Source organism: Oncorhynchus mykiss, chromosome 32, assembly GCF_013265735.2.
Source record: "Oncorhynchus mykiss isolate Arlee chromosome 32, USDA_OmykA_1.1, whole genome shotgun sequence".
Lineage (NCBI taxonomy): Eukaryota > Metazoa > Chordata > Actinopteri > Salmoniformes > Salmonidae > Oncorhynchus > Oncorhynchus mykiss.
Genome location: NC_050572.1, coordinates 6134126 through 6149281, shown reverse-complemented (window position 1 = coordinate 6149281; position 15156 = coordinate 6134126). Strand labels below are relative to the sequence as shown.

The following is a 15156-nucleotide window of genomic DNA, read 5'->3' as shown; positions in this document are numbered from 1 at the left end:
GACTCTGTACTGGTGCCCCCTGTATATAGCCTCCACATTGACTCTGTACCAGTACCCCCTGTATATAGCCTCAACATTGACTCTGTACCAGTACCCCCTGTATATAGCCTCCACATTGACTCTGTACCGGTACCCCCTGTATATAGCCTCCACATTGACTCTGTACCGGTACCCCCTGTATATAGCCTCCACATTGACTCTGTACCGGTACCCCCCTGTATATAGCCTCCACATTGACTCTGTACCGGTACCCCCTGTATATAGCCTCCACATTGACTCTGTACCGTAATACCCTGTATATAGCCTCCACATTGACTCTGTACCGGTACCCCCTGTATATAGCCTCCACATTGACTCTGTACCGGTACCCCCTGTATATAACCTCCACATTGACTCTGTACCGGTACCCCCTGTATATAGCCTCCACATTGACTCTGTACCGGTACCCCCCTGTATATAGCCTCCACATTGACTCTGTACCGGTACCCCCTGTATATAGCCTCCACATTGACTCTGTACTGGTACCCCCTGTATATAGCCTCCACATTGACTCTGTACCGGTACCCCCTGTATATAACCTCCACATTGACTCTGTACCGGTACCCCCTGTATATAGCCTCCACATTGACTCTGTACCGGTACCCCCTGTATATAACCTCCACATTGACTCTGTACCGGTACCCCCTGTATATAGCCTCCACATTGACTCTGTACCGGTACCCCCTGTATATAACCTCCACATTGACTCTGTACCGGTACCCCCTGTATATAGCCTCCACATTGACTCTGTACCGGTACCCCCCTGTATATAGCCTCCACATTGACTCTGTACCGGTACCCCCTGTATATAGCCTCCACATTGACTCTGTACTGGTACCCCCTGTATATAGCCTCCACATTGACTCTGTACCGGTACCCCCTGTATATAGCCTCCACATTGACTCTGTACCGGTACCCCCTGTATATAGCCTCCACATTGACTCTGTACCGGTACCCCCCTGTATATAGCCTCCACATTGACTCTGTACCGGTACCCCCCTGTATATAGCCTCCACATTGACTCTGTACCGGTACCCCCTGTATATAGCCTCCACATTGACTCTGTACCAGTATCCCCTGTATATAGCCTCCACATTGACTCTGTACCGGTACCCCCCTGTATATAGCCTCCACATTGACTCTGTACCGGTACCCCCCTGTATATAGCCTCCATATTGACTCTGTACCGGTACCCCCTGTATATAGCCTCCACATTGACTCTGTACCAGTATCCCCTGTATATAGCCTCCACATTGACTCTGTACCGGTACCCCCTGTATATAGCCTCCACATTGACTCTGTACCGGTACCCCCTGTATATAGCCTCCACATTGACTCTGTACCGTAACACCCTGTATATAGCCTCCACATTGACTCTGTACCGGTACCCCCTGTATATAGCCTCCACATTGACTCTGTACCGGTACCCCCCTGTATATAGCCTCCACATTGACTCTGTACCGGTACCCCCTGTATATAGCCTCCACATTGACTCTGTACCGGTACCCCCTGTATATAGCCTCCACATTGACTCTGTACCGGTACCCCCTGTATATAGCCTCCACATTGACTCTGTACCAGTACCTCCTGTATATAGCCTCCACGTTGACTCTGTACCAGTACCTCCTGTATATAGCCTCCACATTGACTCTGTACCGGTACCCCCTGTATATAGCCTCCACATTGACTCTGTACCAGTACCCCCTGTATATAGCCTCCACATTGACTCTGTACCAGTACCTCCTGTATATAGCCTCCACATTGACTCTGTACCGGTACACCCTGTATATAGCCTCCACATTGACTCTGTACCGGTACCCCCTGTATATAGCCTCCACATTGACTCTGTACCGGTACCCCCTGTATATAGCCTCCACATTGACTCTGTACCGGTATCCCCTGTATATAGCCTCCACATTGACTCTGTACCGGTACCCCCTGTATATAGCCTCCACATTGACTCTGTACCGGTATCCCCTGTATATAGCCTCCACATTGACTCTGTACCGTAATACCCTGTATATAGCCTCCACATTGACTCTGTACCGTAATACCCTGTATATAGCCTCCACATTGACTCTGTACCGGTGCCCCCTGTATATAGCCTCCACATTGACTCTGTACCGTAATACCCTGTATATAGCCTCCACATTGACTCTGTACCGTAATACCCTGTATATAGCCTCCACATTGACTCTGTACCGTAATACCCTGTATATAGCCTCCACATTGACTCTGTACCGGTACCCCCTGTATATAGCCTCCACATTGACTCTGTACCGGTACCCCCTGTATATAGCCTCCACATTGACTCTGTACCGGTACCCCCTGTATATAGCCTCCACATTGACTCTGTACCGGTACCCCCTGTATATAGCCTCCACATTGACTCTGTACCGTAATACCCTGTATATAGCCTCCACATTGACTCTGTACCAGTATCCCCTGTATATAGCCTCCACATTGACTCTGTACCGTAACACCCTGTATATAGCCTCCACATTGACTCTGTACCGTAACACCCTGTATATAGCCTCCACATTGACTCTGTACCGTAACACCCTGTATATAGCCTCCACATTGACTCTGTGCCGTAACACCCTGTATATAGCCTCCACATTGACTCTGTACCGTAACACCCTGTATATAGCCTCCACATTGACTCTGTACCGTAACACCCTGTATATAGCCTCCACATTGACTCTGTACCGTAACACCCTGTATATAGCCTCCACATTGACTCTGTACCGTAACACCCTGTATATAGCCTCCACATTGACTCTGTGCCGTAACACCCTGTATATAGCCTCCACATTGACTCTGTACCGTAACACCCTGTATGAAGCCTCCACATTGACTCTGTACCGTAACACCCTGTATATAGCCTCCACATTGACTCTGTACCGTAACACCCTGTATGAAGCCTCCACATTGACTCTGTACCGTAACACCCTGTATATAGCCTCCACACTGACTCAGTACCGGTGCCCCCTGTATATAGCCTCCACATTGACTCTGTACCAGTACCCCCTGTATATAGCCTCCACATTGACTCTGTACCGTAACACCCTGTATATAGCCTCCACATTGACTCTGTACCGTAACACCCTGTATATAGCCTCCACACTGACTCAGTACCGGTGCCCCCTGTATATAGCCTCCACATTGACTCTGTACCAGTACCCCCTGTATATAGTCTCCACATTGACTCAGTACCGGTGCCCCCTGTATATAGCCTCCACACTGACTCAGTACCGGTGCCCCCTGTATATAGCCTCCACATTGACTCTGTACTGGTACCCCCTGTATATAGCCTCCACATTGACTCTGTACTGGTACCCCCTGTATATAGTCTCCACATTGACTCTGTACCGTAACACCCTGTATATAGCCTCCACATTGACGCTGTACCGGTACCCCCTGTATATAGCCTCCACATTGACGCTGTACCGGTACCCCCTGTATATAGCCTCCACATTGACGCTGTACCGGTACCCCCTGTATATAGCCTCCACATTGACGCTGTACCGGTACCCCCTGTATGAAGCCTCATTATTGTTTTTCTTATTGTGTTACTTTTTATTATTACTTTTTATTTTAGTCTATTTGGTAAATATTTTCTTAACTCTTCTTGAACTGAACTGTTGGATAAGGGCTCGTAAGTGAAGCATTTCACGCTAAAGTCTACACTTGTTGTATTCAGCATTTCACGGTAAAGTCTATACTTGTTGTATTCAGCATTTCACGGTAAAGTCTATACTGTTGTATTCAGCATTTCACGGTAAAGTCTATACTTGTTGTATTCAGCATTTCACGGTAAAGTCTACACTTGTTGTATCCAGCATTTCACGCTAAAGTCTACACTTGTTGTATTCAGCATTTCACGGTAAAGTCTATACTTGTTGTATTCAGCATTTCACGGTAAAGTCTACAATTGTTGTATTCGGCACATTTGACTAATACAGTTTGATTTGATGTTACCAATACTTCAACCAAAAACTAATATTAGATAAAGGGAACCCGTGTAAACAAATAACACAACAATTACTTATACTTATTTAATTCATTTCATAAACTAAGTTATACAACACCCAATTCTCCTGTGTTAAAAAGTAATTGCCCCCTTACACTCAATAAGTGATTGTGCCACCATTAGCTGCAATGACTCCAACTATCCACTTCCTGTAGTTGTTGATCAGTCCACCTTTAGCTGCAATGACTCCAACCAACCACTTCCTGTAGTTGTTGATCAGTCCACCTTTAGCTGCAATGACTCCAACCAACCACTTCCTGTAGTTGTTGATCAGTCCACCTTTAGCTGCAATGACTCCAACCAACCACTTCCTGTAGTTGATCAGTCCACCTTTAGCTGCAGTGACTCCAACCAACCACTTCCTGTAGTTGTTGATCAGTCTCTCACGTCGCTGTGGAGGAATTTTGGCCCCCTCTTCCATGCATAACTGCTTTAACTCAGTGACATTTGTGGGTTTTCAAGCATGAACTGCTCGTTTCAAGTCCTGCCACAACATCTCAATGGGGATTAGGTCTAGACTTTGAATTGGCCATTCCAAAACTTCAAATTTATTGCGTTTTAGCCATTTTCATGTAGACTTGATTGTGTGTTTTGGATCATTGTCTTACTGCATGACCCAGCTGTGCTTCAGCTCACAAACAGAAGGCCTGACATTCTCCTGTACAATTCTCGGATACAGAGCAGAATTCATGGTTCCTTCTATTAAGGGCAAGTCGTCCAGGTCCTGAGGCAGCAAAGCATCTCCAAACCATCACACTACCACCACCACGCTTGACCGTTGGTACGAGGTTCTTACTGTGGAATGCAGTGTTCGGTTTTCGACCAGACATGATGGGACACATCTTGTCCAAAAAGTTGACTCTAGTTTGCTAAAAAAGCACCTGGAAGCACTGGGAGGATCATCAAGTGTGTGTGTGTGTGTGTGAATACATGTGTGTGTGTAGCCAACTGCATCGAGTACCATTGTACTAAGCAATGCCATCTCGTTGTGAAACTTAACTAAAACCATAATAAGCACATTTTCTCTCCCAAAATAAAATCCCTTTAGCCACAGCCAATGAACAAAGTCTCCATCGTAAACAAAGTTTCTCCTCTTTAATCAAATCTATTTAAACAACACAGTGTTAGACACAGGACAGGATGCCAGGACTCTAGGTCCATAAAGACACAGGACAGGATGCCAGGACTCTAGGTCCATAAAGACACAGGACAGGATGCCAGCACTCTAGGTCCATAAAGACACAGGACAGGACATCAGGACTCTAGGTCCATAAAGACACAGGACTGGATGCCAGGACTCTAGGTCCATAGAGACACAGGACAGGACGTCAGGACTCTAGGTCCATAAAGACACAGGACAGGATGTCAGCACTCTAGGTCCATAAAGACACAGGACAGGACGTCAGCACTCTAGGCCCATAAAGAGACAGGACTGTGGAAGAGGTAAGTAGAGGTAAGATACACATAAGATACTCATAAGATAAGATACTCATAGGATAAGATACTCATACGATAAGATACTCATAAGATAAGATACTCATAGGATGAGATACTCATAAGATAAGATACTCATACGATAAGATACTCACAAGATAGGGTACTCATCAACTGTACTAACAATACTCTAGATAGAAAATGGAAGAAATGTGGGATCACGACGTGTTGATTAAATGATCCAATGTACCATAATGGCTTAACTTTACAAGACTGTGTTGGCCTACAGGCAAGATGACATGACAGTATTATTGGTAAATAGAGTAACATGTACCGTACCAGTCAATAGTTTGGACACAGCTACTCATTCAAGGGTTTTTCATTCTTTTATTTACTGTTTTCTACATTGTAGAATAAAAGTGAAGACATCAAAACTATGAAATAACACATATGGAATCATGTAGTAACCAAAAAAGGTGTTAAACAAATCAAACTATATATTTTACATTTTGAGATTCTTCAAAGTAGCCAACCTTTGCCTTTTGATGACAGCATTGCACACTCTTGGCTTTTGGAATTTCTTTCTTTCTTTAATGCATTTGAGCTAATCAGTTGTGTTGTGACAAGGTAAGGGTGGTATAAGGAAGATAGCCTTATATGGTAAAAAAAAGCAGAAGGAAATGTGAATTAATACGTGGATTGTAAAATGAATCTATTTTTTTTGTAGGGGTCGATGCAGTTTTTGTTAAGGGAAATTTAAAAAAACTACTTTAGAAACCTTTTTTAACCTTTGAATGCACTACAAGCTTGAATTTAAATAGTGATCAAATTAAGTTCCTACATCTGTACATGTGTTCAGATAACAGAATCAGAACGGAAATGTTGTCTGGTTCAACGGAAAGGTTGTGAAAAGTGCAGTGTTGTGGAAGGTGAATGTATTTGGGGTTTAACTATAGGGAAAGAGTGTTCAGAGGGTTCACATTAAACTTATCAGCACAGGGCCATATTTAGCAGAGTTTTCCACTCCAGATAGACACACCTAGGCTACAAGGTAAACCCACCCACACACACGCGCACACGCACGCACGCACGCACACACAGACACACACACACACTTACACACACCCTCACATGTGACATAAAGAACTAAAACACAGAGTGCATCTGTGAACAGTGAAGTCAGATACATCTGTCTGAATGAGAAACAGCCCACCAGAACAGTCTGATTCATCTGTCTGAATGAGAAACAGCCCACCAGAACAGTCCGATTCATCTGTCTGAATGAGAAACAGCCCACCAGAACAGTCTGATACATCTGTCTGAATGAGAAACAGCCCACCAGAACAGTCTGATACATCTGTCTGAATGAGAAACAGCCCACCAGAACAGTCTGATACGTCTGTCTGCATGAGAAACAGCCCACCAGAACAGTCTGATTCATCTGTCTGAATGAGAAACAGCCCACCAGAACAGTCCGATACATCTGTCTGAATGAGAAACAGCCCACCAGAACAGTCCGATACATCTGTCTGAATGAGAAACAGCCCACCAGAACAGTCCGATACATCTGTCTGCATGTTTAAACAGCCCACCAGAACAGTCTGATTCATCTGTCTGAATGAGAAACAGCCCACCAGAACAGTCTGATACATCTGTCTGAATGAGAAACAGCCCACCAGAACAGTCTGATACATCTGTCTGAATGAGAAACAGCCCACCAGAACATTCTGATACGTCTGTCTGCATGAGAAACAGCCCACCAGAACAGTCTGATTCATCTGTCTGAATGAGAAACAGCCCACCAGAACAGTCCGATACATCTGTCTGAATGAGAAACAGCCCACCAGAACAGTCTGATACATCTGTCTGAATGAGAAACAGCCCACCAGAACAGTCTGATACGTCTGTCTGCATGAGAAACAGCCCACCAGAACAGTCTGATTCATCTGTCTGAATGAGAAACAGCCCACCAGAACAGTCTGATTCATCTGTCTGAATGAGAAACAGCCCACCAGAACAGTCTGATACATCTGTCTGAATGAGAAACAGCCCACCAGAACAGTCTGATTCATCTGTCTGAATGAGAAACAGCCCACCAGAACAGTCTGATTCATCTGTCTGAATGAGAAACAGCCCACCAGAACAGTCTGATACATCTGTCTGAATGAGAAACAGCCCACCAGAACAGTCTGATTCATCTGTCTGAATGAGAAACACTCACATCAACGTCTGTAACTTCTGCTACCTCATATTGTTCCACAGGAAGCTTGCCCCTCCTCTCCACAAGGTAACAGGTGTTCATGCTTTTGACACCATCGTTACTACAACCAGAGATAATGACCATTTACACATTGGAATATAGAACTATCTCATTGGAATCTCCAGGAAGATCTAGAAGACAGATGACATCATGCTGCTGACATCACAGACTGCTGAAATTCAATTAAATCCCCCAAAAACATTCCCATTGATCATCCAGCTCTGATCCTACCTGTTTTGAGTTTATCCACCCTCCCAAAGTGCCAGAAGGATTTGGTATTCCCTGAGCGGGGGCTGGGGTTAGGGCCAGGTTTAGAGCCTGAGCGGAGGTCAGGGTTGAGGTGTGAAGAGGGTCCGTTGCGGGCTTCAGGGACCCTCTTCTTGTTCTTGTGGACGCTGTTCCCCATGGTGAAGGAATCCGGGGTAATCCTCACCCCCCCTACATGGGGTCTAGAGTCCAGGTGAAGGAGGTGTCCCAAAAGGCAACATCTGGATAGTCTCTCTTCAAAAGCTCACACCCCCCTGGTCCTGAAACTCACACCCCCCTGGTCCTGAAACTCACACCCCCCTAATCCTGAAACTCACACACAGTCACAAACAGTTTAGCATACACACACTACTGGAAAAACTCACTCATACACTCAATCTCATGCTCTGTCATGCCTTCCCTGTTTTCGCTAAATACACATTTGTGTTGCTCTAAATCTGGCTAGAGACTCACTCATACACTCACACTCCACGTCACCCTAGTAAACAAACACACATTCCCACAGCTCCAGCTACACACCGACACACTGACACAGCTCCAGCTACACACCGACACACTGACACAGCTCCAGCTACACACCAACACACTGATACAGCTCCAGCTACACACCGACACACTGACACAGCTCCAGCTACACACCGACACACTGACACAGTTCCAGCTACACACTGACACACTGACACAGCTCCAGCTACACACTGACACACTGACACAGGTCCAGCTACACACTGACACACTGACACAGGTCCAGCTACACAAGAACACACTGACACAGTTCCAGCTACACACTGACACACTGACACAACTCCAGCTACACACTGACACACTGGCACAGTTCCAGCTACACACTGACACAGTTCCAGCTACACACTGACACACTGACACAGTTCTAACTACACACCAACACACTGACACAGTTCCAGCTAGACAATAACACACTGACACACTGACACAGTTCCAGCTACACACCAACACACTGACACAGTTCCAGCTACACACCAACACACTGACACAGTTCCAGCTACACACCAACACACTGACACAGTTCCAGCTACACACCAACACACTGACACACTGACACAGTTCCAGCTACACACCAACACACTGACACAGTTCCAGCTACACACCAACACACTGACACACTAACACAGTTCCAGCTACACACTGACACAGTTCTAACTACACACCAACACAGTTCCAGCTAGACAATAACACACTGACACACTGACACAGTTCCAGCTACACACTGACACACTGACACAGTTCTAACTACACACCAACACACTGACACAGTTCCAGCTAGACAATAACACACTGACACAGTTCCAGCTACACACTGACACACTGACACAGTTCTAACTACACACCAACACACTGACACAGTTCCAGCCTGAGAACCCCCACGCACCTACCCTCACAACCTCATCGCTCCGGCCAGTACTACGCCTGTCACACAACTAAGCTGCTTACACATTCTCTCAGTCCAATACATCCAGCGGCAGCAGCAGTGACCGTACAGTTCCACTCAGCAAGCCTGTCTGTGTGTGCCCCTCCCACTCTCTCTGTCTCTGTCTCTTTCGCTTTCTCTCTCTCTCTCTCTCTTTTTTTCTCTCTCTCTCTCTCTCTCTCTCTCTCTCTTTTTCTCTCTCTCTCTGTTGCTCTCTCTATCTCTCTCTGTTGCTCTCTCTCTCTCTCTCTTTCTCTCTCTGTCTCTCTCTCTCTATCTCTCTCTCTGTTGCTCTTTCTCTCTCTCTCTGTCTCTCTCTCTGTCTCTCTCTCTCTCTCTCCCTCCCTCCCATCTCTTTGTTTATGTCTCTGACACAGTTTAGTCCTTTTGTCTCTGTGTGTGGACTCTCTCCACCTCTTCTGACTGTTTTATGGATGTTTTCATCTATCGTAATTATTTTATTAGCTCTCTATTCTCTGAAGAGAGGATCCAAAAAATACTCCAGTGTTTACTCTGACCAGAACATCTCATCGGTCTGTCAAGCTGTACACAACAACACCCAGAGCAGGCTGTGTGTCTGTCAAACTAGACTACACAACAAACATGACTAACATCTCCTGTCAACACAGACTCTGGTAAAGGGAAGACACAAACACATGACCTTTTTACCCTATTCAACTGTTACCCTATTACATTATTAAACTATGAACCTATTAAACTATGAAACTAATACCCTATTAAACTATTAAACTCTTACAATTTTAAACTACTAAACTATTAAACTATTAAACTATTACCCTATTAAACTATTACCCTATTAAACTATTAAACTATTAAACTATTAAACTATTAAACTATTAAACTATTAAACTATTAAACTATTAAACTATTACCCTATTAAACTATTACCCTATTAAACTATTAAACTATTACCGTATTAAACTATTAAACTATTACCGTATTAAACTATTAAACTATTACCGTATTAAACTATTAAACTATTACCGTATTAAACTACTAAACTATTAAACTATTAAACTATTACCCCATTAAACTATTAAACTATTAAACTATTAAACTATTACCCCATTAAACTATTAAACTATTACCGTATTAAACTATTAAACTATTACCGTATTAAACTATTAAACTATTAAACTATTAAACTATTACCCCATTAAACTATTAAACTATTAAACTATTAAACTATTACCATGTTAAACTATTGAACTATTAAACTATTACCCTATTAAACTATTAAACTATTAAACTATTAAACTATTACCATGTTAAACTATTAAACTATTAAACTATTACCCTATTAAACTATTACCCTATTAAACTATTACCCTGTTAAACTATTGAACTATTAAACTATTACCCTATTAAACTATTAAACTATTAAACTATTAAACTATTAAACTATTAAACTATTAAACTATTAAACTATTACCCTATTAAACTATTACCATGTTAAACTATTGAACTATTAAACTATTACCCTATTAAACTATTAAACTATTAAACTATTAAACTATTAAACTATTAAACTATTAAACTATTACCCTATTAAACTATTAAACTATTAAACTATTAAACTATTACCCTGTTAAACTATTGAACTATTAAACTATTAAACTATTACCCTATTAAACTATTACCGTATTAAACTACTAAACTATTAAACTATTAAACTATTAAACTATTACCGTATTAAACTATTAAACTATTACCGTATTAAACTACTAAACTATTAAACTATTAAACAATTAAACTATTAAACTATTACCGTATTAAACTATTAAACTATTACCGTATTAAACTACTAAACTACTAAACTATTAAACTATTACCGTATTAAACTATTAAACTATTACCATATTAAACTACTAAACTATTAAACTATTAAACAATTAAACTATTAAACTATTACCGTATTAAACTATTAAACTATTACCGTATTAAACTACTAAACTATTAAACTATTAAACTATTACCGTATTAAACTATTACCGTATTAAACTATTAAACTATTACCGTATTAAACTACTAAACTATTAAACTATTAAACAATTAAACAATTAAACTATTACCGTATTAAACTATTAAACTATTACCGTATTAAACTATTAAACTATTACCGTATTAAACTATTAAACTATTACCGTATTAAACTACTAAACTATTAAACTATTACCGTATTAAACTACTAAACTATTAAACTATTAAACTATTAAACTATTACCGTATTAAACTATTAAACTATTACCGTATTAAACTATTACCGTATTAAACTACTAAACTATTAAACTATTAAACTATTAAACTATTACCGTATTAAACTACTAAACTATTAAACTATTAAACTATTAAACAATTAAACTATTACCGTATTAAACTATTAAACTATTACCGTATTAAACTATTAAACTATTACCGTATTAAACTATTAAACTATTACCATATTAAACTATTAAACTATTACCGTATTAAACTACTAAACTATTAAACTATTAAACTATTACCGTATTAAACTATTACCGTATTAAACTATTAAACTATTACCGTATTAAACTACTAAACTATTAAACTATTAAACTATTAAACTATTACCATATTAAACTACTAAACTATTAAACTATTAAACTACTAAACTATTAAACTATTAAACTATTAAACTATTAAACTATTACCGTATTAAACTATTAAACTATTAAACTATTAAACTATTAAACTATTACCGTATTAAACTATTACCGTATTAAACTATTAAACTATTAAACTATTAAACTATTAAACTATTACCGTATTAAACTATTACCGTATTAAACTATTACCGTATTAAACTATTAAACTATTACCGTATTAAACTACTAAACTATTAAATTATTAAACTATTAAACTATTAAACTATTACTGTATTAAATTATTAAACTATTAAACTATTACCGTATTAAACTATTAAACTATTACCGTATTAAACTACTAAACTATTAAACTATTAAACTATTACCGTATTAAACTATTAAACTATTAAACTGTTAAACTATTAAACTATTAAACTATTAAACAATTAAACTATTAAACTATTACCGTATTAAACTATTAAACTATTACCGTATTAAACTACTAAACTATTACCGTATTAAACAACTAAACTATTAAACTATTAAACTATTACCGTATTAAACTACTAAACTATTAAACTATTAAACTATTAAACTATTAAACTATTACCGTATTAAACTACTAAACTATTAAACTATTAAACTATTACCGTATTAAACTATTAAACTATTAAACTATTAAACTATTAAACTATTACCGTATTAAACTATTACCGTATTAAACTATTACCGTATTAAACTATTAAACTATTACCGTATTAAACTACTAAACTATTAAATTATTAAACTATTAAACTATTAAACTATTACTGTATTAAACTATTAAACTATTAAACTATTACCGTATTAAACTATTAAACTATTACCGTATTAAACTACTAAACTATTAAACTATTAAACTATTACCGTATTAAACTATTAAACTATTAAACTGTTAAACTATTAAACTATTAAACTATTAAACAATTAAACTATTAAACTATTAAACTATTAAACTATTAAACTATTAAACTATTACCCTATTAAACTATTAAACTATTAAACTATTAAACTATTACCCTGTTAAACTATTGAACTATTAAACTATTAAACTATTACCCTATTAAACTATTACCGTATTAAACTACTAAACTATTAAACTATTAAACTATTAAACTATTACCGTATTAAACTATTAAACTATTACCGTATTAAACTACTAAACTATTAAACTATTAAACAATTAAACTATTAAACTATTACCGTATTAAACTATTAAACTATTACCGTATTAAACTACTAAACTACTAAACTATTAAACTATTACCGTATTAAACTATTAAACTATTACCGTATTAAACTACTAAACTATTAAACTATTAAACAATTAAACTATTAAACTATTACCGTATTAAACTATTAAACTATTACCGTATTAAACTACTAAACTATTAAACTATTAAACTATTACCGTATTAAACTATTACCGTATTAAACTATTAAACTATTACCGTATTAAACTACTAAACTATTAAACTATTAAACAATTAAACAATTAAACTATTACCGTATTAAACTATTAAACTATTACCGTATTAAACTATTAAACTATTACCGTATTAAACTATTAAACTATTACCGTATTAAACTACTAAACTATTAAACTATTACCGTATTAAACTACTAAACTATTAAACTATTAAACTATTAAACTATTACCGTATTAAACTATTAAACTATTACCGTATTAAACTATTACCGTATTAAACTACTAAACTATTAAACTATTAAACTATTAAACTATTACCGTATTAAACTACTAAACTATTAAACTATTAAACTATTAAACAATTAAACTATTACCGTATTAAACTATTAAACTATTACCGTATTAAACTATTAAACTATTACCGTATTAAACTATTAAACTATTACCATATTAAACTATTAAACTATTACCGTATTAAACTACTAAACTATTAAACTTTTAAACTATTACCGTATTAAACTATTACCGTATTAAACTATTAAACTATTACCGTATTAAACTACTAAACTATTAAACTATTAAACTATTAAACTATTACCATATTAAACTACTAAACTATTAAACTATTAAACTACTAAACTATTAAACTATTAAACTATTAAACTATTAAACTATTACCGTATTAAACTATTAAACTATTAAACTATTAAACTATTAAACTATTACCGTATTAAACTATTACCGTATTAAACTATTAAACTATAAACTATTAAACTATTAAACTATTACCGTATTAAACTATTACCGTATTAAACTATTACCGTATTAAACTATTAAACTATTACCGTATTAAACTACTAAACTATTAAATTATTAAACTATTAAACTATTAAACTATTACTGTATTAAATTATTAAACTATTAAACTATTACCGTATTAAACTATTAAACTATTACCGTATTAAACTACTAAACTATTAAACTATTAAACTATTACCGTATTAAACTATTAAACTATTAAACTGTTAAACTATTAAACTATTAAACTATTAAACAATTAAACTATTAAACTATTACCGTATTAAACTATTAAACTATTACCGTATTAAACTACTAAACTATTACCGTATTAAACTACTAAACTATTAAACTATTAAACTATTAAACTATTACCGTATTAAACTACTAAACTATTAAACTATTAAACTATTAAACTATTACCGTATTAAACTACTAAACTATTAAACTATTAAACTATTACCGTATTAAACTATTAAACTATTAAACTATTAAACTATTAAACTATTACCGTATTAAACTATTACCGTATTAAACTATTACCGTATTAAACTATTAAACTATTACCGTATTAAACTACTAAACTATTAAATTATTAAACTATTAAACTATTAAACTATTACTGTATTAAACTATTAAACTATTAAACTATTACCGTATTAAACTATTAAACTATTACCGTATTAAACTACTAAACTATTAAACTATTAAACTATTACCGTATTAAACTATTAAACTATTAAACTGTTAAACTATTAAACTATTAAACTATTAAACAATTAA

The 15156-nt window shown here is 37.0% G+C and overlaps 1 protein-coding gene across 2 annotated transcripts in view; it reads right to left on the bottom strand.

The window, feature by feature from the left end:
- Positions 1 to 15156, bottom strand: part of LOC110487836 (uncharacterized protein KIAA1522 homolog) — a 93521-nt gene that overhangs the window by 54618 nt on the left and 23747 nt on the right. Inside the window, exon 1 of one of the 2 annotated variants that reach the window (XM_036971321.1) lies at positions 7998 to 8610. The exons of the other annotated variant lie outside the window; for it this stretch is intronic. Coding sequence (XP_036827216.1) covers positions 7998 to 8172 — 175 coding nt within the window. The 5' untranslated portion in view covers positions 8173 to 8610. Of the gene's footprint in view, positions 1 to 7997; positions 8611 to 15156 lie in introns of those variants that run through there. 2 annotated transcript variants of the gene reach the window in all.